This window comes from Halichoerus grypus, chromosome 7, assembly GCF_964656455.1.
Source record: "Halichoerus grypus chromosome 7, mHalGry1.hap1.1, whole genome shotgun sequence".
Lineage (NCBI taxonomy): Eukaryota > Metazoa > Chordata > Mammalia > Carnivora > Phocidae > Halichoerus > Halichoerus grypus.
The window spans coordinates 97,349,956-97,377,256 of record NC_135718.1 but is presented as its reverse complement, the minus strand read 5'-3'; the positions used below and the strand labels follow the sequence as shown (position 1 = coordinate 97,377,256).

At 40.3% G+C, this 27,301-nt stretch overlaps 1 protein-coding gene across 1 annotated transcript in view; it reads right to left on the bottom strand.

Annotated features, from left to right (window-relative positions):
- Nucleotides 1–10,301, bottom strand: part of MAEL (maelstrom spermatogenic transposon silencer) — a 32,361-nt gene extending 22,060 nt beyond the window's left edge. The window contains exons 1-3 of the mRNA XM_036076739.2: nucleotides 10,195–10,301; nucleotides 8,967–9,008; nucleotides 52–176 (exon numbers count right to left, since the gene is read on the bottom strand). Coding sequence (XP_035932632.2) covers nucleotides 52–176; nucleotides 8,967–9,008; nucleotides 10,195–10,225 — 198 coding nt within the window. The 5' untranslated portion in view covers nucleotides 10,226–10,301. The remainder of the gene's footprint in view (nucleotides 1–51; nucleotides 177–8,966; nucleotides 9,009–10,194) is intronic.
- Between the last annotated feature and the right edge of the window lie 17,000 nt (nucleotides 10,302–27,301).

Below are 27,301 nucleotides of genomic sequence, written 5' to 3'. Positions count from 1 at the left end.
ATGTCTTAAAAAAAATTCTTACAAAAAAAAAAATTCTTACAATGAAATTACCTTGCAGTAGATAGGTGGCCAGTTTCCTGCGTTTGGGTGAATAAACCTATAAAGGTTTTGTAACACAGTTGCTTGGTCATGCCCAGATTCAAAGTTTGAAATAGGAATCTTGTGACTAGAATCACCTGAAGGGCATAAAAAGGAGGAAGGAGTTCAAAATTTGACCAAGACAAATATTATTAAGTGGGTAAGGAAGTAGGAGTTCAGGAAGACAGTACTGGGTAACTCATATTTAAGCACTTGTACCAAGCCTAGTTATGGTTAGGTACTTCATATAATTTATCCCATAATCTTATGGGATAGGGGATATACACTATTAGAGAAGACACAACTGACAATCACAGAAATTCGCACAGTAGGTTAATAGTTGGCAAACAATGGAGTCAGGACTCAAACCCAGATTTAAGAGCCTCTATGTTTTCACTATTCCCATCTACCTTTCATGAATCTGTTTTATACATATAAGGCTGGAGAACTTAACAGCAATGACTGCTGTTTAAAAGGTTGTAGGATTAAGATTTCCACTTCCAGTAAAAAAAAATGGACAAAATAATTCAGACCAACCTCCCACAAAAATTTAAAATACCTGAGGATATCAAGAGCACACACAGTAGCAAGAAATTATTAGATCCAGATGCAAGAGAATACAGAAATCCAGAGAGGCTCTCCAGAGAGCCTAGCTTTGGGGGCAGTTTTTCCCCTGCAGTTATTTGCTAATTCCAGAAGAGGAAATTGAACAGCTGAGAAGTGTGCTTTTGACAGTTTTTGGGACCTGGTTTGCTCGGCCCCCAGCTATCTAGCAAAAGCAAACATAAATCCTCTCTGGATGAAGGGAACATTGTTATAAGCCCCAAATTACTTTAAAATCATTTTTTCAGCATGGCAGGGAAAAGCGTGGACAGGAAGGTGGAAGAGGAGAAGCCTGAGAAGCCAAGGTAAGCTGGAGCCTCTGGAGTATGGAGGGGAAAGTTCCAGTCGCAGTGTTGAGAAGCGAGCTGCTGAAGAAGCAGCTTGCAGACTTCCCAACAAAGCCTACAAACATCTCCAAGTTTGGATTTGCCATAGGTAGTCAGACAACAAAGAAAGCCTCAGCCATATCCATCAAACTTGGATCAAATAAACCTAAAAAAACGGTTTCAACTCTTGCTCCAAAAACCTTTCAGTAGCAGCAGCTTTTAATGAAGAGGAAGACCATGAACCAGAGGAAATGCCTCCAAAGATGAGAATGAAGAATACTGGAAGGGATACATCCCAATTCCTTCAATAAAGTAAAGCATGGTTTCTCTGATAACCAGAAGCTATGGGAGCGAAATATAAAATCTCATCTCAGAAATGTCCACGACCAAGACAAATGATGTGTTTTGAAACTGGAGCATGGCGTGGGTGTAAACTTAAAAGGAATAGTTTCCTTTTTTAAAGAATGGTAAAAGAATATCCTTGGAGCCACCATTTTTTTTTTTTTTTAAGATTGGGTGGTGGTACTCAAATAAGAGTTTGAAATTAGAGTTAATTTATGTTTTGTATTCAGATTTCACGACGTTTGCTAATTTTGTAGTATCATGTGATTAGTTTCCAAAAGGTTACAGATAATTAAAAAAAAAATCAGAAATGGTACTTTTCTAAGAATTGCATATTTTTTTAAGACACAACTATTAGCACATTAAAAGGGAGGCAAAAAGTTATCATCTATTTAAACTGCAAGCAATTACTCTTAACTCCCTTATTAACCTAAACTGTCTGGCTCCCAGGAACAGCCTTATAGAGAGGGAGTATTGTATTGGGAGGAAAATGTTACTGGAATATATTAGATAAAATTAAAATACAGCTTTTTTCCTAACAGGCCTTTGTTTTGTTTCTCATCATAAACGAGGTATTGCACTGCTATCAGTTGGTATAGATGCTTAGCTCTTTAAAAAAAACTTTTTTTAGGGGCGCCTGGGTGGCTCAGTTGGTTAAGCGACTGCCTTCGGCTCAGGTCATGATCCTGGAGTCCCTGGATCGAGTCCCACATCAGGCTCCCTGCTCGGCAGGGAGTCTGCTTCTCCCTCTGACCCTCCCCCCTCTCATGTGCTCTCTCTCATTCTCTCTCTCTCAAATAAATAAAATCTTAAAAAAAAAAAAAAAAAACTTTTTTTAATTTCATGTAAATTGTTGAGTATTTGAAATAGCCCACTTCACCTTAATGGGTCTTGTCTACCTTCATTAGTCTTCAAAGACCATTTGCTACCAAAGTAAATCAGTATTTTGAATGTGCTTACCTTGGTTTTTGTTATTAGCTAGTCCCTGTAAGCATTTCCACCAGATCCTGAGGCATCACAAGGAAGCGCTTTTCAAATACAGACCACCACCAAAAATTTAAATGTACATATAATAAATATTTGGCTGGGGTTTTTTTTTTAAAGGTAGAACCAAAAAAGCAACATTGTATGAAGATGAAAAGGAGAATGATGTACTTTCTGCAACTCTGTTAAAGCTTAAGTTACTAACTTATGAAAGTGATTTGGTTTGGACTTAATACAAGAATTCTTATTTTAGCACAGTAATGGGATTCGAAGTGTATACATATTAATCAATGACCTCTCAAAAGTACAGCTTAGGTACTGAAGGTAAAAGAAAATGCATCTTTAAACATATCTTTTTTTTTTTTTTTAAAGATTTTATTTATTTATTTGACAGAGAGAGAGATAGCGAGAGCAGGAACACAAGCAGGGGGAGTGGGAGAGGGAGAAGCAGGCTTCCCGCCGAGCAGGGAGCCCGATATGGGACTCGATCCCAGGACCCTGGGATCATGACCTGAGCCGAAGGCAGACGCTTAATGACTGAGCCACCCAGGCGCCCCATCTTTAAACATATCTTATGGGATCTTTGACCACATATACTTTGTTAGATCTATGTATTGTAGGGTTTTAAAAAAATTTTTGTATATTTTTTTCATGTGATTTTTCACATCTTTAAAAGCATAGACACAGATAAAAGAAACATACAGTATAATGATTTCCTTGAAAACTCCTGCAGTGTTTAATTTGGAAGCAGCTTCAGACTATTTTATTGGTGATAACTACTGGCTGGGCTCTTTTAATAGGTAATAGAGAAGCAACCTGTATACATCCCTAACACTTTGTTCATTTGCATTTAAGTTTAGAGTAAGCCCCAAACAATGGAAATGTATATAGAACTATTAGTTCTTACATGATTTAATTATATCAAGATACATGAATTTAACTTGCTTTAATGTAAGCAAACTTTCCACTTTTGTCCATTTTACTGTTTACATTAAAATAACATCCCTCTCCTACATGTTCTTTTCTGGACTCAAATGAAATATTAACCTAAGGTCAAGATGGGAGAGAAATGACTGAGATCAATGTCTTTACTAAAATGCCAATAAATTTGGGGCACCTCTGTGTCTCAGTTGGTTAAGTGTCCAACTCTTGATTTCTTTGTTCATGATCTTGGGGTCCTGAGATTGAGCCCCATGTTAGGCTCCAAGCTCAGCGGGGAGTCTGCTCAAGATTCTCTCTCTCCCTCTCTCCTCCTTCCTGCCCTAAAATAAATCTTAAATACCAATAAATTTGTCACACTAAAAAAAAAATCATTTTTTCAGTCTATATGAATAACCAGGTACAGGGGCACCTGGGTGGCTCAGTCATTAGGCATCTGCCTTCAGCTCAGGTCATGATCCCAGGGTCCTGGGATCGAGCCCCACATCGGGCTCCCTGCTCAATGGGAAGCCTGCTTCTCCCTCTCCCACACCCCCTGCTTGTGTTTCCCCTCTCGCTGTGTCTCTGTCAATTAAATAAATAAAATCTTTAAAAAAAAAAAAAAAAAGAATAACCAGGTACATGAAGAAAGAAGAATGAAAACCAAACCAAATTTGATAGGAAGAGGTCCAAAGGTATTCCAGCTACTGAAGTTATTCAGCACAGATTTTAAATAATCATACTTATATCTGAGGAGATCAAATTATGAATTTCAGCATATAGTTATAAAAAAGGATACAGAAGAGTTTAATTTCTGATAATGACAGACTAGAGAAAAGCTGAACAAATGAATCACCTGCTTGAAAGCACTGCAGAGATAAAACAGCAGCAAGGAATTAGGGGTCCAAAATCCTGGAGAGGAAGAAATGCTAGAGAGCTTCATTCTGACATTTGGGTTCATTGGTAATTTGGGCATTTACCAATTCTGGAAGAGGAGATTTAGATTCTGAGAAAATGAGTTTTCAACAAACCTAGACTTGTAAGAATTAAAAATATTACTCTAAGGGCACCTAGCTGGCTACGTCGGTGGAGCATGTGACTCAGTCTTTGGGTTGTGGGTTCAAGCCCCATGTTGGGTGTAGAGATTACTTAAAAATAAAATCTTTTAAAAAATATTACTCCAGTATTACTTGAATTTTTAGTTATATATTTAATATATACAATTGTCTTCTGGCTTCCATCGTTTATGCTATCAAGTCAATTACAAATTTCACAGATGGTCCTTTGGTGGTAATCTACCTTCCCCCTTTTTTACAGATCAACGAGAAATAGATGGGACTCTTAAAATGTCTGAACCCAATTTTGTATTATCTCAATCTCTGAAATTGGACTATCGTACTCTGAGATGGCTAGTGACAGTAGCTTTCTGCCAGAATCAATCATAAATTTTTTTTGGAGAGGAATAACAAGTTTTCCTATCTACTGTTCAGCACTCAAAAATAATCAGAAATATGAAGAGATCTGATACCGTGACTGAACATCAAGATAACCAACAGATCCATAAAGAAGATCTCTATAATAGGGTTATCAGACATAAGACATTTAGTGTTTTTTTTTTTTTTTTAAGATTTTATTTATTTATTTGACAGAGAGAGACACAGCGAGAGAGGGAACACAAGCAGAGGGAGTGGGAGAGGGAGAAGCAGGCTTCCCGCTGAGCAGGGAGCCCGATGCAGGGCTCGGACCCTGGGATCATGACCTGAGCTGAAGGCAGACGCTTAACGACTGAGCCACCCAGGTGCCCCAAGACTTTAAATGTTCAGGAAAATAAAAAAATAATTGATAATTTCAGCAAAACCATGAGGAACCAAAGGTAAATTCAAAAAACTGAAGACACATTCTCTAACCCATATTAGGACGGCAAAATAACCCTGGTAACAAAATTAGGTAAGACTAATCTCAGTCTTTAACATGATTGCACAAATCCTAAAACAAAATATGAGCAAACCAAATCCAGCAATTTCTTTAAGAGCTATGTAGTGACTATATTGCATTTACTGCTGGAATTTAAGGTTGGTTTAGCATTAGCAAATTACCAAATGAACAAAAGACACAAATCAAGTGAGACACAGAAAAACCACTCATTAAAATGTACAACTGGTATCTCTAACCAAGCTGGGAATAGAAAGGAACTTCTTAACCCTGATCAAGAGTGCATACAAAAAATGAGAGAAGAAAAAAGAAACAAAAAGCACAGCAAACAGCATACTCTAATGGTGAAACATTAGAAACCAGAGTTCCTAGCCAGCACCCTAAAACAAATTTTTAAAGTTTTAAATAAAAAATATATAGATTAGAAAAAGGTCATTTCACAGATATGACTAAGGAATTTACTAAAAACTCAAGAGTTATAGTTTAGCAATGGCTGGATACAACTAAACTACAAAAGTAAATAAAAATATAATTCTAGGAGATACCACTTATAAATAACAAAATTTTATAAGCTATAAATTTAACAAGATATTAAGATCATTGTGAAAAAAATTATAAGAATTATAAGGCATTACAGATCTAAAAAAATAAGTAGACTCCTGTTCACTGATAGAATATCATAAAGCTGTCCATTTTCTCCAAAATGATCTGAAAATTTAAAGGGAATCCCAATCTAAATGTCAACAAAGCTTTTTGTAAAGCACTGATACTCTGACTCTAAATCGTATGGAAGAACAAAGGGTCAAGAATAACGATGATGTTCCAAAACAAAGTCAAGGAACTTGTCTAAGTATTAAAATATTGTGTTTAATGGTATGGGTACCAAAAACCAAGTAGACCAATAGAACAAAATAAAAGATATCAAAAAGACCCAGGCATCAACAGAAATGTGGCACTACATACTGAAGAACAAATTGCTTATTGAATAAATGATGCTGAGACAACTGATTATCCACATGGGAAAAAAATGAAAAAAATCTCTACTTCACACCATACACAAGTCAATGCCAGGTGGACTAAGAACTTGGATATGAAAAACAAAACAATAAAAACTATCATTTATGGCCTTCAGGTAAAAGAGGATTCTTAAATAAGACACTAAAACCCCTCAAAACATAAGGGAAAAGATTGATACATTTACTAAATTAAAAATAAAAACTTTTAGTCATTAAAAGACACCATAATGACAATAAAAAAATATAATGCACAAACTGAAAATAGGTATCTGCAAATTAAATCAATCTGCAATTAAGTCTGCAATTAAATCAGATACATAATGAAATTCCACAAACCAATGTAAAGGACAATCCAACAGAAAAATTGGGAAAAGATAATGTTGAGTTAAAAAAAAAAATACAGGTACAGAAAGAAGCACTCAATGTTAATTATATAAAAGTTAAAAAAAAGCAAAATTAAATACATAATTTAAATAAATATATATTCACAGGATGCCTGGGTGGCTCAGGTGGTTAGCATCCAACTCCTTTTTTTTTTTTTTTTTAAGATTTTATTTATTTGACAGAGAGAGACAGCAAGAGAGGGAACACAAGCAGTGGGAGTGGGAGAGGGAGAAGCAGGCTTCCCGCGGAGGAGGGAGCCCCATGCGGGGCTTGATCCCAGGACCCTGGGATCATGACCTGAGCTGAAGGCAGATGCTTAACGACTGAGCCACCCAGGCGCCCCGAGTGTCCAACTCGTGATTTCAGCTCATGTCATGATCTCAGGGTCGTGGGTTTGAACCCCAAGTGGGGCATGAGCACGGAGCCTGCTTAAGATTCTCTCCCTCCCTCTCCCTCTGCCCCTCCCCTCCATCCCCCAACCCCCGCTCATGCATACTCTCAAAAAAAAAAAAAATGTACTCACAATAAAACTATTCAGAAAAGAAAGGAAATGATTAGCACAAAATTCCAAATAGTGTCTCTCTTATAAAGAGGGAGGGGGATGCAATCAAGGAGAGATATAATGACCTTCAATGATAGCACACTGCCCTTATTTCTTCTGCTGACTGGGGAATGCACTGCTGTTCATGAATATTCTTTATACCTTAAGTCAATGTTACATTCTTTGCGTATGAAGATTTTAAAAGCTAATAGACCTTTTGTATAGGAAGCTGAAAGCAGTTCTCAAAGCTTTGCTTGTTTTAAAGCAAAACTTCTCCCAAGAAAATTAAGCAGTAAAATGGACAGAATCAGAGCTCCACTGGTTAAAGTGGGGGAGAATGAGAAGGACCAAAGACCTCCTACCCCCACAAACTCATACAGAACCTGAAGTACCCTTTCCAAGAAAAACATGGCAATGAGGATGAGGAAATCAATAGATTCCATATCAATACCTCTTCCAAACTTGAAATTCTTTGATTCTAATGTGCTAAACCATCATGCCCATCCATGAAGTATTCACTTGATCTCACTTCACTTTCACTTAGTACAGGAGCATTTGAAAGATCTACATGCACATTCCTTAGCTCCTACTCACTCTGCATCCACACATAAATTTGCTTCAGTGTATTCCTCTATGAACCATGATCTTTTCCTAAGCATCAGGTTGATTACACCAGCATAAGCATTTTTAGTTATGTCAACATAGCCATCACTCTAATACAGTCATTTATGTATCTTCTTTAACCGGCACACTTCCCAGGGTTACCAAATTGGCAATTTAAGACCTGTCTAAATTGGTGAACTCCAAAGCAGCTCACCAATGAGCTTTCCTGAATGGTGTTCAATTTTAATTAGTTTGAAAAATAAATTAAGAAAACATTCCTAGAGTCTTTAATAGGTTTCTCTTAATCTGGTTAACTTGAAAATGTTGTAAAAAGAGGCCTTAAAAACTTTTTAAAAATCAAGTATTTATCAGAACCAAAATAATGAACAGTAAGGCCAGTGGCCTGCTCGCAAACAGCAGGGATTCCAATGCACTCAACCAATGAAAAAACCAGAAACAGCTGAAGTAAAAATGAAGTTAATCACCAGCTAAGTTTCTATTTTTGTCTTACCACCACCTATTTAGTTAATAACTTCAGATGATGTAACACGTGGGGAGATTAGCTAGGATCACACTTCAAAATCTACAACAGAATTCCTCTTCTGTATTATTAATGTTTTTCATTCAAAGCTATAAAAGGACCAACTAAAAAAATTTGCCCCTACTTTGTTCCACAGTCTACTGCCCTGATCCCAGGCAAACAAAAAAAGTCTAGTACATATTTTTCACTAAGACTGGAAAAAACTCAAAGGACATAACCAAAAGGGACTCTAAAATATTCTTTTCATTTATAAAGAACAGCATTATAAATATAACAAAATAGCTGCTTGTTATGGCAGATTTGAAAAACTTATTTCTAATTTCAAACACTTCTATAGGCTAGTTGTCTACATTTTTAAGTAAAAAAAAAAATGACACTTTTGAATGTAAATTAAAAATAAAACTATTATCATGATTTTCATTCTAATCACAGAGGAAACTGGTTAAACCCTAGTTCGTAGAAGAGTTTTTAGTTCAGAGTTTAGGTATACAGTCATATCCTTTGGTATCCCCCAAGTCTATTTAATTTTAAATTTTTTAAGGATCACATACACCACCTACCATTTCTATGAAGATTCTCCAACAATAACGTTATTCTTCCCCCAACTTATGTTTTATGTGTCCATGTAAAGCAGGAAGTCTTAACCAGGTACATACACACTCAATGCCTATTATTCTATCCCATTCCCTTATACTTACTTGCAGCCTGACAATGAAACCGAAATCCTCGTGGAATTTCACCTGTAATACAAAATATTTTGTTGAGAGCAGCTCTCTGGTTTTGCTAGAGCCATATGCCATAGGATGACCGAGTCATAACATAGGTAGGTAATGGCTATTGCTATGTGAAAATACAAAAAAATTAAACTTTCATAGAGGTTTATTTTTTTTTAAACCAAAGGAATGATGACTATTAAAGAATTTTGGAATATTGTCTAAACTACTTTAAAAAGGAAGTTACTCCTTACAGAAAAGAAATAGTAAAGAAAACTTGCTTAAGGAGTCTTAGCTAGGGGTCCATGAGGCCCTTAACATAGGGCCTCATGTACGTAGATCTCAAAAAAAAAAAAAAAAAGTCCCCAAATTCAATCTTTTTATAATGTTTTACAACTGTATGAAGAAAAGTAGTTATTTAATTTATCCTAAGCAGCAGCTCTCATAAGTGTGAGTAGGATGATTAGTTTCTGTCATCGAAACACCGGAAAAAGCGCTGGCTTATTCTAATGAATTTTAAAGCAACTGACAAAACTAAAGATGAAGTTCTTCTTTCCCCAACCTCTACCCCTTCACTCTTCTCCCTATATATTTCTCCTACCTGCCTTTAAAGGTATACTGGTCCTTTAACTATCCTCTTGGGAACCTAATGGAATCCTAGGTCTTCATCACTACTTGGTTTGCTGGGTGAAACAGCCAGAAGAGCTCCTGAGAACATCCGAGAGACTATTACGTATCAGGCTATCTTCACACCTTCTCTCGTACTCCTTAGAGCAGCCAACGATACGTATTAGTCCCACTTTACAGATAAGCTAGTAAGTTCAGAAAGGTTAGGAACTTTGCTCAAAGTTATAAAACAACAGCAGGTTAAAATCTAGTGATCTCCAAGGTGAAGGATGGGTTAAAGAAATAAAAGAGCAAAGGCATAAAAAGCTTTTAGAAAATTCCAAGATGTAAGGCCACAGGTAAGCAAACAACAGGCTATTTTTCAGTCATACTATCAACCCAACTCTAATACTTTCTTGAGATTAAAAGCTTAAACTAAAAAACTCTGTGTAAACACCTAGTTCTTAACAATTTTTCAACCAATTATGATGAAGTCTTACTACACTTTAAGAACTATACATCAGCCCTTAAGAAAACAAATCCTGTTGAATAAAGTCAAGATAAAATGAATACTGTTTAAGATCTAGCATCTACTTACTCTACTTACCAGGATTTATAAAACTGTGGAAATCTGCCATAATACCTTCTTGGAGAGAATATTTAACACAGCCTATTTCACAAGGGAGGAAGCGCTGTTCACAATGAGGAGGTAGCTCACCATGGCTAAAAATGTTCAAAAAATAAAAAATGCCTCCAAGGAGAGCTAAAAAAAATAAATAAAAAGAAAAAAAAGTAAGACAACACAAACAGTTGAGAGTTGAATCCTCTACAAAAGCAAAAGTTTTAGAACCATTTTCCTTGTGTTCCCATAATCCTAAGAGCTGGAAAAGAGAAAACTAATCATCTGTACCAGATAAATGAATCAAAATTTTTATAATTACACTTATCAAGAATTACAGTGGTAACCACTCTGCATGAAGCAACGAAATTATTCAAACTTGCAGCCAGCTCTACATAATTTAGCTAAACATAAGCCCCAAATTTTAGGAATGACTTAAGAAAAGCTGTGACCCATATCCAACAAATACAAGAGGTTTGGGAAATAAAGCCAAGTAGAATCAGTATAGAAAAACTCTGATATAAACTACGGACAATTTAGTTCACTCTTCACTTTTTACCAATATACATAAGAACACCGATAAGTTCTCTAAAGAAAGAAATATGAGAATGTGAAGCGTCTTATTTAACAGGATTGGCCACATTTAAGAGTGTTAAAAGTTGGGACACCTGAGTGGCTCAGTTGGTTAAGCAGGGAGCCTGCTTCTCCCTCTCCCTCTGCCTGCCATTTCCCCTGCTTGTGCTCCCTTTCTCTGACAAATAAAATCTTAAAAAAAAAAAAAAAAAAAAGACTGTTAAAAGTTTATTAATCTTCAACAAAGTCAGAACACAAAACAGCCAGAAGGAATAACAAGGATTCTTATTAGCTAAGTTCTTTTCTAGGCTAGCTCAGTAATTCAACCTCTTTATAATTTAAATGTATTTAAGGGTCTAGCTATACACACTTAAATTTAAAAAGTATATTTAGTAACATATAAAGTGGTTATTAACCAAGAGACCAGATTTTTGTATAAAACAAAACAATCTCTCCACTGTTATTTCAACAAATGCAAATTACCCGATCTTTTACAACTTTAGCATCACCATATTTGAACACTTATAGTCGATTATTCTGCAATGCAGGATCAAAATGAACAGAACACATAATTACTGATCAATATATCATTGTGTTTTGCGCACCCACACTTATCTAAGCGTTTTGCTTTTAGGATTACTCTACCTTGATCACTTTTTAGAGACAAATTTGACATATCCGGGGGTGAAACATTCTGCCTTGGTACAAGCATGCCTGGCCACCTCAGTGGGGTGGAAACAGGTTTCTAAAGAGGAAGAAAATAATTGATCACATACTCAAACTCTTACTGGGCACTTTATACAAATACTTAAATTCAGCAAAATAACTGAAAAACAGTTCACAGATTACTTCAGTAACCTCTGTAGGCCAATGAGCCCAATGAGTAAATAAGCATGTATTTGTCAGTGACACCAACTCCCAAAGGCAGACAAGGGCAACATCTATAAATATTCTGAATCAAAAGGTGAGTGGTAAATGACCAATTCAACAACCATTTGCCCACTACTGATAATCTAAATTAATCCCCCAGTGGCCAAAAGAACATCATTCGACAAAGTAATTTGTTTTTCACTTAAAGTAAAAACCCAATCATGCTGACTTCAAGACTCAATGAGGTACATATACAGCAATGGCTTACATTTTGAGGGAAAAGGTCTTATAAGAAATTATAGTTAAAAAAAAAAAAAAAAACCAAGGTTCTCCTGTATAACTAAGTACCAATTCAACTGATTAGAGCTTCTATTCAAACATACATCCACAAAATAAAAATCTCTCAAACCTAAAGCAAGCAAAGCTCTCTTGAATTTCAATCCAATGTTGACAGTTTAAAGTAAGAATGGAATTTTATTATGTAAGAATGGAAAGAACAGGGGCGCCTGGGTGGCTCAGTCATTAAGCGTCTGCCTTCGGCTCAGATCATGATCCCAGGGTCCTGGGATCGAGTCCCACATTGGGCTCCCTGCTCTGCGGGAAGCCTGCTTCTCCCTCTCCCACTCCCCCTGCTTGTGTTCTCTCTCTCGCTGTGTCTCTGTCTGTCAAATAAATAAATAAAATCTTTAAAAAAAAATGGAAAGAACACGGAGGGGGAAAAGTCCACAATTACACTGAATTTTCCTGATACAAATCAACAAGAAAATTTTTATTTCGTACTTTACCATTCTATTACACATAAATGTACCCAAATCAACTTTATTCAACTCTTACCTATAAGGCACACTAACATTCACCAACATGTGCAAGTTTTGTTATTTTAATATTTTAAACACAACAGCGTGCCTGGTTTCAGGTGTAATTTAAAAAGAGAGAATGGTCCAAGCTACTTTTAAACATTAAAAAAAGGGGGGGTCTTTAATCATAAAGGGGTTGAAAGGAACCCTTAGAGATCATCTACTACAAACCTTAAAACCCAACACTCTCATCACTGATCAGGGTTTATTGGTGGCAGGTTTCCTAACAGGGATTCCCCCAGCCTTTCAACACCAAATAACAACATGTGCCCTAATTAGGAAACCTGGCGGCTTTTTAACAGGCATTCTGACACCAGGGGGAAAAAAAAACAAAAATTCTTCTTTGCGCTAAACTGAATCACCCACTAGTCCACCCTTGGCATTCACCCACCCACTCATCCAGCATTTAGTGAACATGCCTATGTGCCAGGCGGGTAGCGGCTCTTCTCAGGCTAACTTTACCTGCTTCTCTGAAGGCCCAGCGTCCTTTCCCTGGGCCGCTCTCCACTCTCGAGCCATTTCTGCATATTTCTCCTTTTCTTCCTCCCTCAAAAGCTTGGGGACATTTAAAGGGGTTGAGAAAGGAGAGAAACAGCAATGAGGACCGAGCGCCCTAGGCCCCAGAGGCAGAAGCCCAGACATTACAAGTGGTTCCTGCGTTGGTTTGCCCTAAGGCGGGAACGGAGGGCTTCCTTCCCCTCCAGCAGGGACCAAGGGGTCACTGGCCTCCTTGAGGCCTCTTTCCTTGTCGCCTCGCCCTCCCACTTGCCCAACTGCCTAGTCCGCCCCCCTGGGCCCCCCTGCCCCCCACTCCCTCCAGTCTTACCGCCCAGTCAGCAGAGCAGTAGGGGATGGCATCAGCTACGCGAGCCACAGGCAGCCCTCGCCTCCGTAGTTCGGGGATCTTCTCCTGCACAAAGAAATAGTAGGCATTACGGCTGGCCCTGCGGTTTGGCATGGCGAGCGAGGCCAGGATCCGACGACGTGTGCCAGAGACACCACAAGCCGCCGGCGCCCTCGCCGGGCTCACGCCCTTAGTAACCGAGGCAGGCGCCTGCGCGCGAAGGCCTGCAGCTCTCGACCAATCAGGGCGCTGTGCGCAGCCGCACTGGCCTCACCGGGAGAAAAACAGTCTGAGACTGACTCGTGGGGCAGTGGGGGTGGGGTGGAGGGGGAGCTTGGTCACAGGTGCAGTGCATTCTGATTGGCTGGGTTGAGGGGTTGGCGGGGGTGCTGTCGCGTGGAGGGTTTGGCGCAATTCCTGTACATTATTGCGTAATATGTGTCAAAGCCGGTAGAGGAAAAGAGGATTAGTGAGTGGTTCAAGTTCTTTCATGTTTTGTAACTGTAAAAGGCCAACTCTGTGCCAAGCGCCGTGAAAGGTGTTGGCTGGGGGACAGAGTGAGGAGCACGACAAACAAGATCTTTTCCTTCCAGAAGTTCTCAGTACAGTGGGGAGAGTTTGAGGGGAAGATGACAAAACAAGTGCATCAGCCAGTATGGGTTTTTCTTTTTTTTGGTTATTGCTTTTTTGTTTTTCCCCCATTCTTAAGTTAAACTTGTTATAATTGCAAAGAATATGTTTTTTTAAAAAGCAAATTTTAAGTGTTAGGAAGAAAATGTACAATAAGAAGCTAGATTTAAAATAATGTCCTTGAATAAAATTTTATAGATCTCCTCATAAAGGTGGTGTCATTTTTTTTGTTAGTTTTATTCCTGGTATATATTTGGAGCTACTGTGAAAGCTTTTGTTTCCATTGCATCTTCTTTTTTTTTTTATTCTTTAAGTTCAATTTAGTTAACATATACTATATTATTAGTAGAATTTAGTGATTCATCAGTTGCATATAACACCCAGTGCTCATTACATCAAGTACCTTCCTTAATGCCCATCACCCAATTATCCCTTGTCCCCACCCCTGTCCCCTCCAGCAACCCTCAATTTATTTCCTAGAGTTCAGCTTCTCTTACGGTTTGCCTCCCTCTCTATTTTCATCTTATTTTATTTTTCCTTTCCTTCCCCTATGTTCTTCTGTTTTGTTTCTTAAATTCCACATGAGTGAAATCATATGGTATTTGTCTTTCCCTGACTGACTTATTTCACTTGGCATAATATCCTCTAGTTCCATCTACATCATTGCAAATGGCAAGATTTCATTCTTTCTGATGGTTGAGTAATATTCCATTGTATATATATAGACCACATCTTCTTTATCCATTCATCTGTTGATGGACATCTGGGCTTTTTCCATAGTTTGGCTATTGTGGACATTGCTGCTGTAAGCATTGTGGTGCATGTGCCCCTTCAAATCACTATGACTGAATGGGTCAACCAGGAAATTAAGAATTTAAAAAGTACACAGAAGCAAATGAAAATGAAAACACGACAGTTCAGAATGTTTGGGATGCACCAAAGCTGGTCCTAAGAGAGAAGTATATTACAATACAGGCCTTTCTCAAGAAACAGGGAAGTCTTTTTTTTTTTTTTTTTAAGATTTTATTTATTTGACACAGAGAGAGACAGCCAGAGGGGGAACACAAGTGGGGGGAGTGGGAGAGATGGAGAAGCAGGCTTCCCGCAGAGCAGGGAGCCCAATGCAGGGCTGGATCCCAGGACTCTGGGATCATGACCTGAGCCGAAGGCAGATGCTTAACGACTGAGCCACCCAGGCACCCCATGAGACAGGAAAAGTCTTAAATATACAACCTAATATTACATCTAAAGGAGCTGGAAAAGGAACAGTAACTAAAGCCTAAATCCAGTAGGAGAAGAGAAATAATAAAGATTAGAGCAGAAATCAATGATACAGAAATTAAAAAAAAAAAAAAAGAACAGACCAACAAAACTAGGAGCTGGTTCTTTGAAAGAATTAATAAAATCAATAAATCCCTAGCCAGACTTATCAAAAAGAAAAGAGAAAGGACCCAAATTAACAAAATCATGACTGAAAGAAGAGAGCTCACAACCAACACCAAGGAAATACAATTTTAAGAACATATGAGCAACTATATGCCAACAAATTAGACAATTTGGAAGAAATGGATGCATTCCTGGAAACTTATAAACTACCAAAACTGAACTAGGAAGAAACAGAAAACCTGAACAGACCCATAACCAGCAAAGAAGTTGAAGCAGTAATAAAAAATCTCCCAACAAACAGGAGTCCAGGGCCAGATGGCTTCCCAGGGGAATTCTACCAAATATTTAAAGAAGAAATAATACCTATTCTTCTGAAGCTGTTTCCAAAAATAGAAATGGAAGGAAAACTTTCAAACTCATTTTATGAGGTCAGCATTACCTTGATCCCAAAACCAGACAAAGGCCCTACCAAAAAGGACATTTACAGAGCATGGATGCAAAAATTCTCAACAAGATACTAGTCAATAGGATCCAACAATATGTTAAAAGGATTATTCACCACGACCAAGTGGGATGTATTCCTGGGCTGCAAGCATGGTTCAACATCTGCAAATCAATCAACATGATACACTACATTAATAAAAGAAAGGACAAGAACTATAATATCCTCTCAATAGATGCAGAAAAAAGCATTTGACAAAATACAGCATCCTTTCTAGATTAGAAGTCTCCACAGTGTAGGGATAGAGGGAACATACCTCAATATCATAAAAGCCATATATGAAAAGCCCACAGTGCATTTCATTCTCAATAGGGAAAAACTGAGAGCTTTTCTCCCAAGGTCAGGAACACAACAGGGATGTCCATTCTCACCATGGTTGTTCAACATAGTACTAGAAGTCCTAGCCTCAGCAATCAGACAACAACAACAACAAAAAATAAAAGGCATCCAAATTGGCAAAGCAGTAGTTACAATAACTCTTAATGTCCTTGTCTGTTCAGTCCATCGTCTGTGTCATTTCTGGGTCTGGTTCTACTGATTGATTTTTCTCCTTATTGCTTCTTTGCAAGCGTGGTAATATTTGATTTGTTGACAATTGTAAATTTTATCTTTTTGAATGCTGCATATTTTTGTCTTCTTATAAATATTCTTGTGCTTTTTCTGGGACAGAGTTATGTTATTTGGAAACAGTTGGAGTATAGTTTTTCCTCCTTTTGAGGCTTGCTTTTATGCTTTGTTATTTGGTATCAGAGCAAACTTTAGGGCTAATTTTCTCCTCCGCTGATATAATACCCTTAGTACTCTGCCTGACAACCCATGAATTTGGAAGTTTTTCCATTTTGGCTGATGGAATCACAAACTATTTCTAGCCCTGTGTGAATTTCAAGGATTGTTCCTTCTAATCCTTTCAGGTTGTTCTTTCTCTGGCACTGTGTAGTTTCCTCCCACACATGCACAGAGCAATATTCAGCTGGAGCTTCAAGGGAGATCCTTAGCAGATTTCCAGAGCTCTTTCTTTGTACTGTTCTCTCTTTTCTGGTACTCTGCCCTGCAAACTCTAGTCACTGTGACCTACCTAGACACCAACTCCATCTCCTCAACCCAGGGAGACCACAGGGCTCTGCCTAGGTTACCCCTCTTGCTGCATTCTGGATACTCTCTCCAGGCAGCAACCTGGGGCCATCAGATGGCTCACCTTGTTTGTTTCTGTTCTTGCAGGGATTACTCACCTCTGCTCCTCAATGTCCAGTGTCTGAAAACATTGTTTTATATATTTGATCGAATTTTTAGTTGTTTAAGATGTTGGATAAAGTGATTCCCTGTTATTCTACCTTGGCCAAGATTGCTTTACCTTATTTTGATATTTTATTTTTTATTATTTTTTAAAATTTTATTTATTTATTTGACAGAGAGAGAGAGACAAAGCGAGAGCAGGACCACAAGCAGGGGGAGTGGGAGAGGGAGAAGCAGGCTTCCCGCCAAGCAGGGAGCCTGATGTGGGGCTTGATCCCAGTACCCTGGGATCATGACCTGAGCTGAAGGCAGATGCTTAATGACTGAGCCACCCAGGCGCCCCTTATTTTGACATTTTAAAACAATATGTAGATTTAACTGCTAAATTTTTAGATATGTAATCAGGACAAATCTCTCTGAGGAGACACCATTTAAAACAAGAAAGGATACTAAAGAATAGAGCTAATCATGTGAAGAATCAAAAAAAAAAAAAAGCATTCTAGATGGAGGGAACAGCATGTGAGAGGGTCTCAGACAATAAATAGTTTGGTGTATCATCAGAATAGACAGAAGATTGGTTGATGTTACAGTTGTGTGTCCACTCAGGTGGAGAAGGTGCATGCTGAGGATGGAGTGATCAGCAGGAATTTGGACATGGCACTGTCCAGGGTTCAAGTATTACTAAGTATGTGGGTAGTCATTGAAAGATTTTTTTAAAAGTGTCATGATATGGTTTACAGCTGAAGAAGATCAGTCTTTTTACTATTTGGAGAATAGGTTCAAAGAGGCAAGAATGGGCATGGGGTGACTAATTAGGAGGTCCGTTCAGAAGTCCATGTGAGAGGTGATGGTGACCTAGAACAGAATAGAAACAGGAGAAATGAAGGGGAGAGAATGGTTTCAAATTGTGCTTTGGGGAAAAAAGAACTAACTGATGGATTGGGTGTAGAAGTGAGAGAAGGGGAGGAATTCTAGAGTTTTGGCTTAAGTAACCCAGTGGCAAGTCATGTCTTTTTCTAAAATAGCAAGAGCTGGGGGAGGGAGGACAGTGCTGGTACCAAAGAGGGTCCAATGCTCCTCATAATTTCTATTACCTGCTCCTTTCCTTCTTTGATACAACTGATTTTTTTTTTCAATCTTACCTAAGCAAAGTCCTATGTAAATGGATCAGTTTTTCCCTCTTTCCACCCAGATTGATTTTCTTACTCAGAAATTCTGGAGAGTGGTAGGTTTTGGTTGGGATATGGATGGCAGGGGGATCAAGAATTTAGTTACGGATGTGTTAATTTTGAAATGCCTCTTATACATTCAAGTGGAGATGTCAAGTAGGCAGTTGGTTGTCTATGCCTGGTGTTCTGGGCCAGAGACAGAATTTGGAAGCAATTTGGGCATAAGGATGGTATTTAAATTCATAGAAATGGATTAGATCACCTAGGCTGAGGGTGAAGAGAGGAAAAAAGTTTCTAGGATGGAGTCCTGAAGAACACCAGCATTTAGAAGTCAGAAGAGGAAAACCCAGCAAAGATGACTAAAAAGGAATGTCTGAAGAAGCAAGGAGAAAACCAGAGAAACCAAGACAAGAGAATATTTACAAGAGGAAGTGCTTCATTTATTCAATAAGTACATATGGAAAGTCTGTGGAATACCAAGCTCAGTTTTAGGGTCAAGAACACATTAAACATTACAAAGCTTATAGTGAGGAATGCAGACAATAAAGAAACAAACAATTATGTATATAATAAGATGTCTGAACATATTATTGGACAATCAGTCCAATGAAGAAAAATAATGCAGGATAAGGGAATAGGGACTGATTGAAGGTGCAATTTAGGGTGGTCAAAAAAGACCCTATTTGAGGAAATGAAATTTAAGCAAATAGTGGGAGGAAGTGAGGAAGCAAACCATGAAGATGTCAGGCAAAGAGCATTCCAAGCAGAGGGAATAGCAAGTGCAAAGACCCCAAGGTGGGCACATGTCAAGTATGAGTGAGGAACAGCAAAGCAAGGCTGTGGTTGCAGTTAAGCAAGCAAGTAGGAAAATAGAGATGGGTATTGGAGAGGGAGTTTGGGCCGAACCATGCAGGGCTTACAAGGCCATCGTAAGAACCTTAGATTTCACTTATATGGGTAAGAAGCCATTGGAGGCTTGGAGGACATCTACTATTTTTTTTTTAATATGAAGTATGAAGTGATTTTCAACCAAGTGAGTGTTATGAAACCACCAAGGACACATGGCATTTTAGGAAAATATTTTTCCTAATGCTAGTTTTTTTCTGATGTTAGTTTAAGTTAAGGCCCTGACCTTGTTCAGTGTGCATCCTGTGCTGATGATAATAGTAATCGTAGTTAATATTCACTGAAAGTTACTGTGTCAGACTCTTTGCTAAGCACTGCACAAAGGCCATCTCCTTTCTCCTCCTTACAACAATCTTGTGAAACAGATTATAAAATCATCCCCATTTTGCAGAACAGGAAATTGAGGCTTAGAGTAAGTAGAGTCCCCAGCCCACACAGCCCGTGAGTGCCTCTGACCTCTATGAGATTCCTGCTTCTTTAGCACCCTTATTCCAAGCCGTTCATTATCGATACTCAAGGATATTTATTACGTAATGCTTTGCCAAAGCAAAAGGAGGAATTTCCAAGTTCCTCATCATCTCTAGATGTTGCCCAAATGCACAACCATACTCTTGAGTAACTCCGCCTGAAGCCTAGTTGATTCCTCTGCTTTCCCAGTCAGGTCATGCAGATTCTACCTTGTGTCTCCCTGCAATGTCTCTCCCACTTACTGTTTGCTTCCCATTTCTGCTACCCTGTAGCCTAGTTTTGGTGCTCGTTCCTTTTTGGGCTCTCGTAACGAGCTTTCACATGGAAGAGGCTGTCTCTCTTCCCATCAATCCATCCTACACCCTGTGGCCAGAATAACTTGGCTGAAACACAGATCTAATCTTACTCTTCCCTGAGAAATCCTTGTGTGGTCCGTAGCCTGTGGAATTAAGTTCAGACCTGGTAGCCTGGCTCCCCTTGGTCTGCCTTCAGCCTCCCTTTCTGGCCCTGTTGCTGACTCTGCCCTTTGTGAAGCCATGTTCCAGGCGGCAGACCCCACTCTGCTCTGTGCCTGTGGCTTGTATCTGAACTACCTCCTGTTGCATTTCTGCTTTTAGAAGTTCTGTCCAGATCATGTTTAAGGTTTAGCTCAGGGATTACCTTTTCTTGAAGAGATCTCTGACCAGCACTCCTAGTGAGTAACTGACCTCTCTCCCTTTGCTCACCACCATCCCTGGCGTTTGTCCTAATATAGGTCCTGTCACACCCAGTTAAAGACCATACGTCTGTCTCTTCCCCACCCCAATACACACACATTGCTACATCTCAACTGTAAACTTTTTGACATAAGGGTCTGTGACTCATTCATCTTTAAATTCCTTTCATCTTAACTCTCCAGACAGCATGGTATCTAGAATATAGTAGGCACTCAATAAATGTGTATGGACTAAATGAATGAATTCAGGGAAGAGAGAAGAAAAGATGAGGAAAAGAGAAGAAGACCCTAAAACAGTTTGTAATTAATTAGACAAAAATCCACATGGCTCATCTCTGTGTCTAAGGCACCCATTCAGAATTGGGGTGGGAATATGAAATTAACAACTCTATGAGAGAGCCTCAGGGCACAATGCCAACACGAAGGTCAAGGCTGCTGTTTTTTAACACTAGCTTTTGAGAGCCCACAAATGACCCCTCTTTTGTTTGAGCTGTTTCCTTTTATGCTCAGTGTTCTGGTTCTCTCATTCTAGCTCCCTTCTTTGCCTGTTTTCTGGGGGTGAGGTCATCAGATAGACATACTTGTTCTGGCTCACTTCTCTCTCTTAGGTCCCATCTTTGACCTGTGCCAGGGAAGAAGGCCTCTAGGAGAATGCTTAGGGCTGAGAAGCAATCCTCTGGCTTAATCATCAAGACCCACTGCCCAAGGCCTTGATAAAATACAGGAAGACAGGCCCTCCTTCATCTTTCCCCCTTTGGGCTAAAGGATACTGCTCCATCACTGAAATCTGCTCTGCTGCAGATTTTTGGGGGCAGTTAATGTTGTTCAGGTCTCCAAAGGACACTAATATTGAAACAAAAAGAAACAAAAGGGAGCGCCTGGGTGGTGAAGTTGGTTGAGTCCAATTCTTAGTTTTGGCTCAGGTGGTGATCTTAGGGTCCTGGGATCGGCCCCGAGTTGGGCTGTATGCCCAGCATGGAGTTTGTTTAAAAAGACTCTCTCTCCCTCTCCCTCTCCCCTCTACCTCCTCCGCATGCGCGCTCTCTCTCTCTCAAATAAATAAATAAATCTTAAAAACAAAAACAAAAACAAAAAAAAGAAACAAAAGCAAAAATCAGAGAAAGGGCTCATGAAAGAGAAGCAAGCTTACTTCATCTTTGGCTCTGTAACTCACAAAGAAATTATAGTTGAATTCTCAGTCAGTAAGGGCTCCCAGGGCCTCAATTACTCATAATTAACTTGATTAACTGCTTAGGATTGAGACAGAATTAGAGCAGGTGTACATTTGGGGGCTTTGTATCTGGCCAAAGATACAGTCCTGACAAAAACATCTGTCACGTCTTTCTGCCTCTCTCCTTCCTCCGGGGATGTCCCAGAAACTGAGTAGATTGTGGCACAGTTGTATCTTGTGTCCAGCAACTTTCTCTACGTTGTATAAATATTAGAGGATCTAGAAAATTATGCAGAAGATATAAATGAATAACAATCCTACCCAGAGATAACCATTCTTAGTCTTTTGTTGTTTCCATCTTTTAAGTGCATTTCCCATATTGGGACCATGCTGTAATACAATTTTATGTTCTGCTCCTTTTTCTGTGAATTGTCCTTAGAAATTGTCCTCTGCAGGGAAATTGTCATTAGAAAGTGGAGGCTGCCCACTGTTGGTGAAGTCTGGCCTCCGGCTGGGGCAGGCAGACACCACCTAATTCAGCACCCTACACCCCTGTCCTTAGCTTTGAAGCGTGAGACAGCAGGTTTTTGGGTTAAATCTGCTTCAAGTACATGGAATTTTCAGCACATTTTCCCAATCTTTTACTTATTATATACTTACCACTGTTCTTGGCAGTACAGCTTTTTAAAAATTTTGGCATCATGCACCCTGCATTTGCATTTCCTTTCTTTAAAGCATTTTCTTAATGAAACAATTTATTCCTCAATATGAAAGGACTTCCAGATTGAAAATGTTTCTAGTTTCCAGTATAGGGCACCTAGAATCTCTGATTTTTTTTTTCAGTTCCTTGCTTCAATTTTGATTTTTTTTAAAACTTATAATTCATCGAAGGTGGTTTTGAAGATATGGGAGATGGGGAAGGTAACAAACCTAAAAGGTAGCACAAGGGAAGGAAAGCTGAACAAAACTTAGATAAGAAACACGGTATCTATTTTAAAGTCACAGCTCATAGATTCTTCCTGGAAGTCAAGACTGGAGAGGAGAAGTAGAAATGTGATGTTATCTGTGTGCTTTAAAAAGACCTATGTTAAGCAGAATTCATGTACATGCATGCCTGTGTGCCTGCAATGAAATCATGTTTTAAAGAGGATTCAGCCGCATTATATTTATAACCATGGGGTTGCTACCAGCTACCAGCATGTCTCCTTGCGGTGGTTCACTTCTCTTCATGTCCTAATTCTGTTCTAAAGTGTTCGGCTTTGATGAAGCAGTCAGCTAGTCCACTCCCCCTGCATCCCTGTGACACAAAATTCTCGCTATGGCTTTCTTCGAGTCCTGCTCTGGTCCCATCCAGGCCTACGTTCTGACGTGTTTGTCTCTGGTTGCAGCACAGAGTTTGAAGTATTGGGGATTCAGACCCTGCCAGGGCTGTGAAAAGCTCATCTCTCCTGGAGGATCTGTCCTATCTGGCCAGAAGAAATGGATAACTGGAGCATCACCAGATCTGAATCTGAGGCTCATTTGCAAGCAGCCACTCAATAGCTCCCCAGGGAAACAATAAAAGTAATTATGTAGTACCTCTTAAACCCTAGAGTGCTTCAGAAGTGCTGGAGGAAGGCAGTTAAGATGCAGATTTTCAGGCCCCACCCAGAGTTCCTGATCTTGGTTTTTACAAGAGCCAGGGAATCTGCATTTTAAGCAAACACTTTAATGTGATTCTGAGGCTGAAAGTTCAAAAACCACACTTGGAGGAACACCAGGATTCTGATGTCCTCCCCCTCTACCATCAACAATACAGTAAAATAATACCATTGTTCTGCCTTTTTTCTACTGCCATCCCCTAGGCTGCGTGTTTTGAATCCTTAGGTGTACCTTCAAAGTTTCTCTTAACCTTCCATCAGCTTGGTAATAACGGTGCATTTGGGAGGGGCACACACTGTGATTTAATCCGGTTTGGCACCTCCTTAGAGATGGCTGGGAGCCCCAGCCATCGAGGAAGATGCAGGCTAGACCAATTGTTCCTCTCCAGCTGGAAGGTAGACATGCAGAGTGATACACAGAAAACAAATTCCCAGGTTGGTGGACAAGGCCCCGGTGTTCTATGACTCACTCTAGCACAAGCTCCTCCCCCAGTCTCCTGCAACCCTGTTGACATGCACACAGGTGCATACTTAGAGCACACATTCGAGGCTCACTTCTTCGGTGGGCACTCACTTTCCACTTCCAGTGCCCATGCATGTAGGTTCTCTTTGCTCAGTCCATCTCCCGTTTCCAATTTCTCAACTCTTAAAAGTTGTCCAAGTTTTGCATAAAAACTATTGTTCTATATGCTTAGACCCTAAACATGGCCCATACTTTTGGGCATTGTGTGCACCTGCCCATGCACACACAGTCACACACATGCACACAATAAATGGCAGAGCATAATACAAATACATCTTCATACCAACTTTCCGGTCTAGGCGTCCCTTTTATGGCGTAAAGGGCATATGCGTTGGAGTCAAAAGACCTCAGTTCAAATCCTATCTCTGCCATTTACTAGCTACCTAATCTTAGAGAAGTTAATTACATTCTTTGGGCCTGAGCTTCCGCATTAAGGTTAAATGAGAAAGCTTGTAAAACACCTAGGACTGTGCTGAGAACCTAATAGGGAATGTTAGGTACCTCCTTTACTCTTATTTTCTATTTTTCTTTTCTTTTCTTTTTTCTTTATGAAAGGAAATAGTCCTCCAAATCTCTCTCACATAGCATATTAGTGAGGGTTCTTAACTGCAAGTGTCAGAAATCATCTCTGGCCAAAATACACAGAGAGGGAATTTATGAAAGGATATTGGGTGGCTCACAGAAATGCCAGGAAGGCTGAAGAGCCAGGTGCAGAAAAATGGGCTGGAACCCAGAGAGATCTGCACATGCAAGACCACAGCCAAAATCGCACCTCAGAGCAAGTTGGTGGCTTGACCTCTGTCATAGCTGCTTCTTTTTTTTTTTTTTTTTTTAAGATTTTATTTATTTATTTGACAGAGAGAGACACAGTGAGAGAGGGAATACAAGCAGGGGGAATGGGAGAGGGAGAAGCAGGCTTCCCGCGGAGCAGGGAGTCCGATGCGGGGCTCGATCCCAGGACCCTGGGATCATGACCTGAGCCAAAGGCAGACACTTAACGACTGAGCCACCCAGGCGCCCCTGTCATAGCTGCTTCTGAACACTGGGTGCTCCCGCCCCCTTGGGGCCGAAACCTGATTCTCTGCTGTCTCTGCTTCTTTTTTTATTGTTACGTTAATCACCATACATTACATCATTAGTTTTTGATGTAGTGTTCCAGGATTCATTGTTTGTGCATAACACCCAGTGCTCCATGTAGAACGTGCGCTCTTTAATACCCATCACCAGGCTAACCTATCCTCCCACCCCCCTCCCCTTTAGAACCCTCAGTTTGTTTTTCAGAGTCCATCGTCTCTCATGGTTCGTCTCTGCCTCCGATTTCCCCCCTTCATTCTTCCCCTCCTGCTATCTTCTTCTTTTTTTTTTAACATATATTCATTATTTGTTTCAGAGGTACAGATCTGTGATTCAACAGTCTTGCACAATTCACAGCGCTCACCATTGCACATACCCTCCCCAATGTCTATCACCCAGCCACCCCATGCCTGCCCGCCCCCCCCACTCCAGCAACCCTCAGTTTGTTTCCTGAGATTAAGAATTCCCGCTTCTTTTATCACTTGCTCCAGATTCAAAAAGCTCTGAATGAGAGGGTCCCTGGCCATGCCTGTGGCCTGGGCCAGTACCCCAGCTGGGGTGGGTGGGGAGGTGCTTTAGACTTCCACGGTTGGATTTCTAAAAAATAATGATGTAGGCAGGCTGAGTCTGAGGTCCCACAGGACCAGCTAAGAGGGCTCCTTGGCTTTGTGCAAGATAGGATAGAAATCAAACGTGAGAGGAAGTGAGAACAGAAGGTACTGAAGACAGAGAGACTAGATACTGACAGAGCATCTGAGGGACTCAGAGAGGAACAGGAGATTGAGTCTTGTCTTTGCTTGGGGTCTGAGTATTTTATTGAGGATTGTGGTCTGGTGTACATGTCCTCCCATATACCCAGGAACCAGTCAAAACAAGGATGAGTGCTTAGGTGTCCTCCATAAGTTACTTATGCCCTAGAGCATAAGTCTTGGCATCGAGATGTCTGGAGTTAGTGATCTACATGACGACCTCACCCAGTCACTCCTTAGATGTAATCTGTTGTGCTGGAAGACTCCAAAGAAATCATTAACTCCTTGACCTGTACAAGGAGGACAGACATTATCTGTAGTATAAGACATGGGTGAGGTGGGGATGCGGGTCCTAGCAAGAATAGAGGCAGGAAGAGGAGTGAAAATGCAGTCCTTCATGGGTCCTTTTAGTTTCCCTGTCTCAATAAGAAGGGAATTCAGATGTCAAGCAGTCATAAAAGATCAGTGTCCAGAGTCCTTTCTCACCATTTCTAATGTTCACATCTCATCTCTTTCACATATAAATTCATTCTAAAGTCTGTGGTCTTTCTCTCCAGGAACTCTCCTCTAGCCTAGAACTACTCTGTTTCTGAGGCAATTTTACACCTTCCTGCCTTGTCTCCTTTCTTTTCTCTGTCCAGAATTCCCTATCTTGCCCCCTTTCCACCACCAATCCCTGAACAGTTCAAATCTTCCCCATTCTGCAAATGCTAATGAAGATGTTACCATTTCTTTCTTGTGGTGCTGACCCCCCTCCCTAAATTGCTCCTTCCATTGTGTTCTGAGGGCACTTTCACTATGTCTCCATTATCACCTTTGCTCCATTTTACTACCAAAATGTGTTCAATGGCCTAACCTTCCTCCCTCTCCTGGACCCAAGATGAAGCTCTTTAAGGGCAGGAAGTCTGCTTTATTTAAATTGTAGCCTTGGTTCTTAGTACCTAGTAGATGCTTAATACATACTTGTTAAGCAAAGCATAAGTTTCTTCTCACTTGCCTCTCAACATATACACTCAGACTCCTTTCCTATACATGTGACAGATCAGTTTAAAAAATGGAAATAATCCATGTGAATGCACCCTGCAAACCGAAAAGTGTTGGACAAATACATTTGATCTTAGCCAAAAGGCTGATTCACGATTAAGAGTTGGACGCATGTAAATGATATAAGTGTTTATTTCATTCTAGTTTTACATATTTTCTGTTAAAGAGCTATATGCCCTTATTACGCCTCACAGTGTTTTCACAGGAGAAGGTTACAGTGCGGGTCTCCCTCCTACCTTTCCCGATTCTGCAGAGCCTCTTGTGTCCTTGCATTGCCAAGAAGAGAAGCAGACTGGTGTGGGGGGGGAGGGGGGCACAGCAGAAACAAACACCTTTGCCCAGAGGACCTGCTAGGCGACGTCCCGTGACAAGTTATGCCAAGTCCGCATAGGTACCCCCCCCCCCTTGCGTCTGTCCCTCTCCCGGTTCAGGTTGGCCACAGCCACCTGCGTCCACCGACTCCCCCTCCCAGGGCCCCCCCACCCCGTTGCTTCCCGGACGCCCGCCTCCCTGGGAGGAGCAGAGCCGACGGCCCCCGGCTCTTCGCAGCCCGCTCGGCCGCCTCCCCCGCAACCCTCTCCCCCCGTGTACTTTGTTACTAGGCGCGACCTCGGGGCCGGCACGTGACCCAGAAACTTCGGAAGCCCCGGGCGGTGGGCTGGAGGCGGAGGCGGCGGCCGAGCTCCCCCGCGCGGCGGGCTCTGCGGCCGGGAGGCGCTCGGCTCGCGCCGCGCTCGCTGC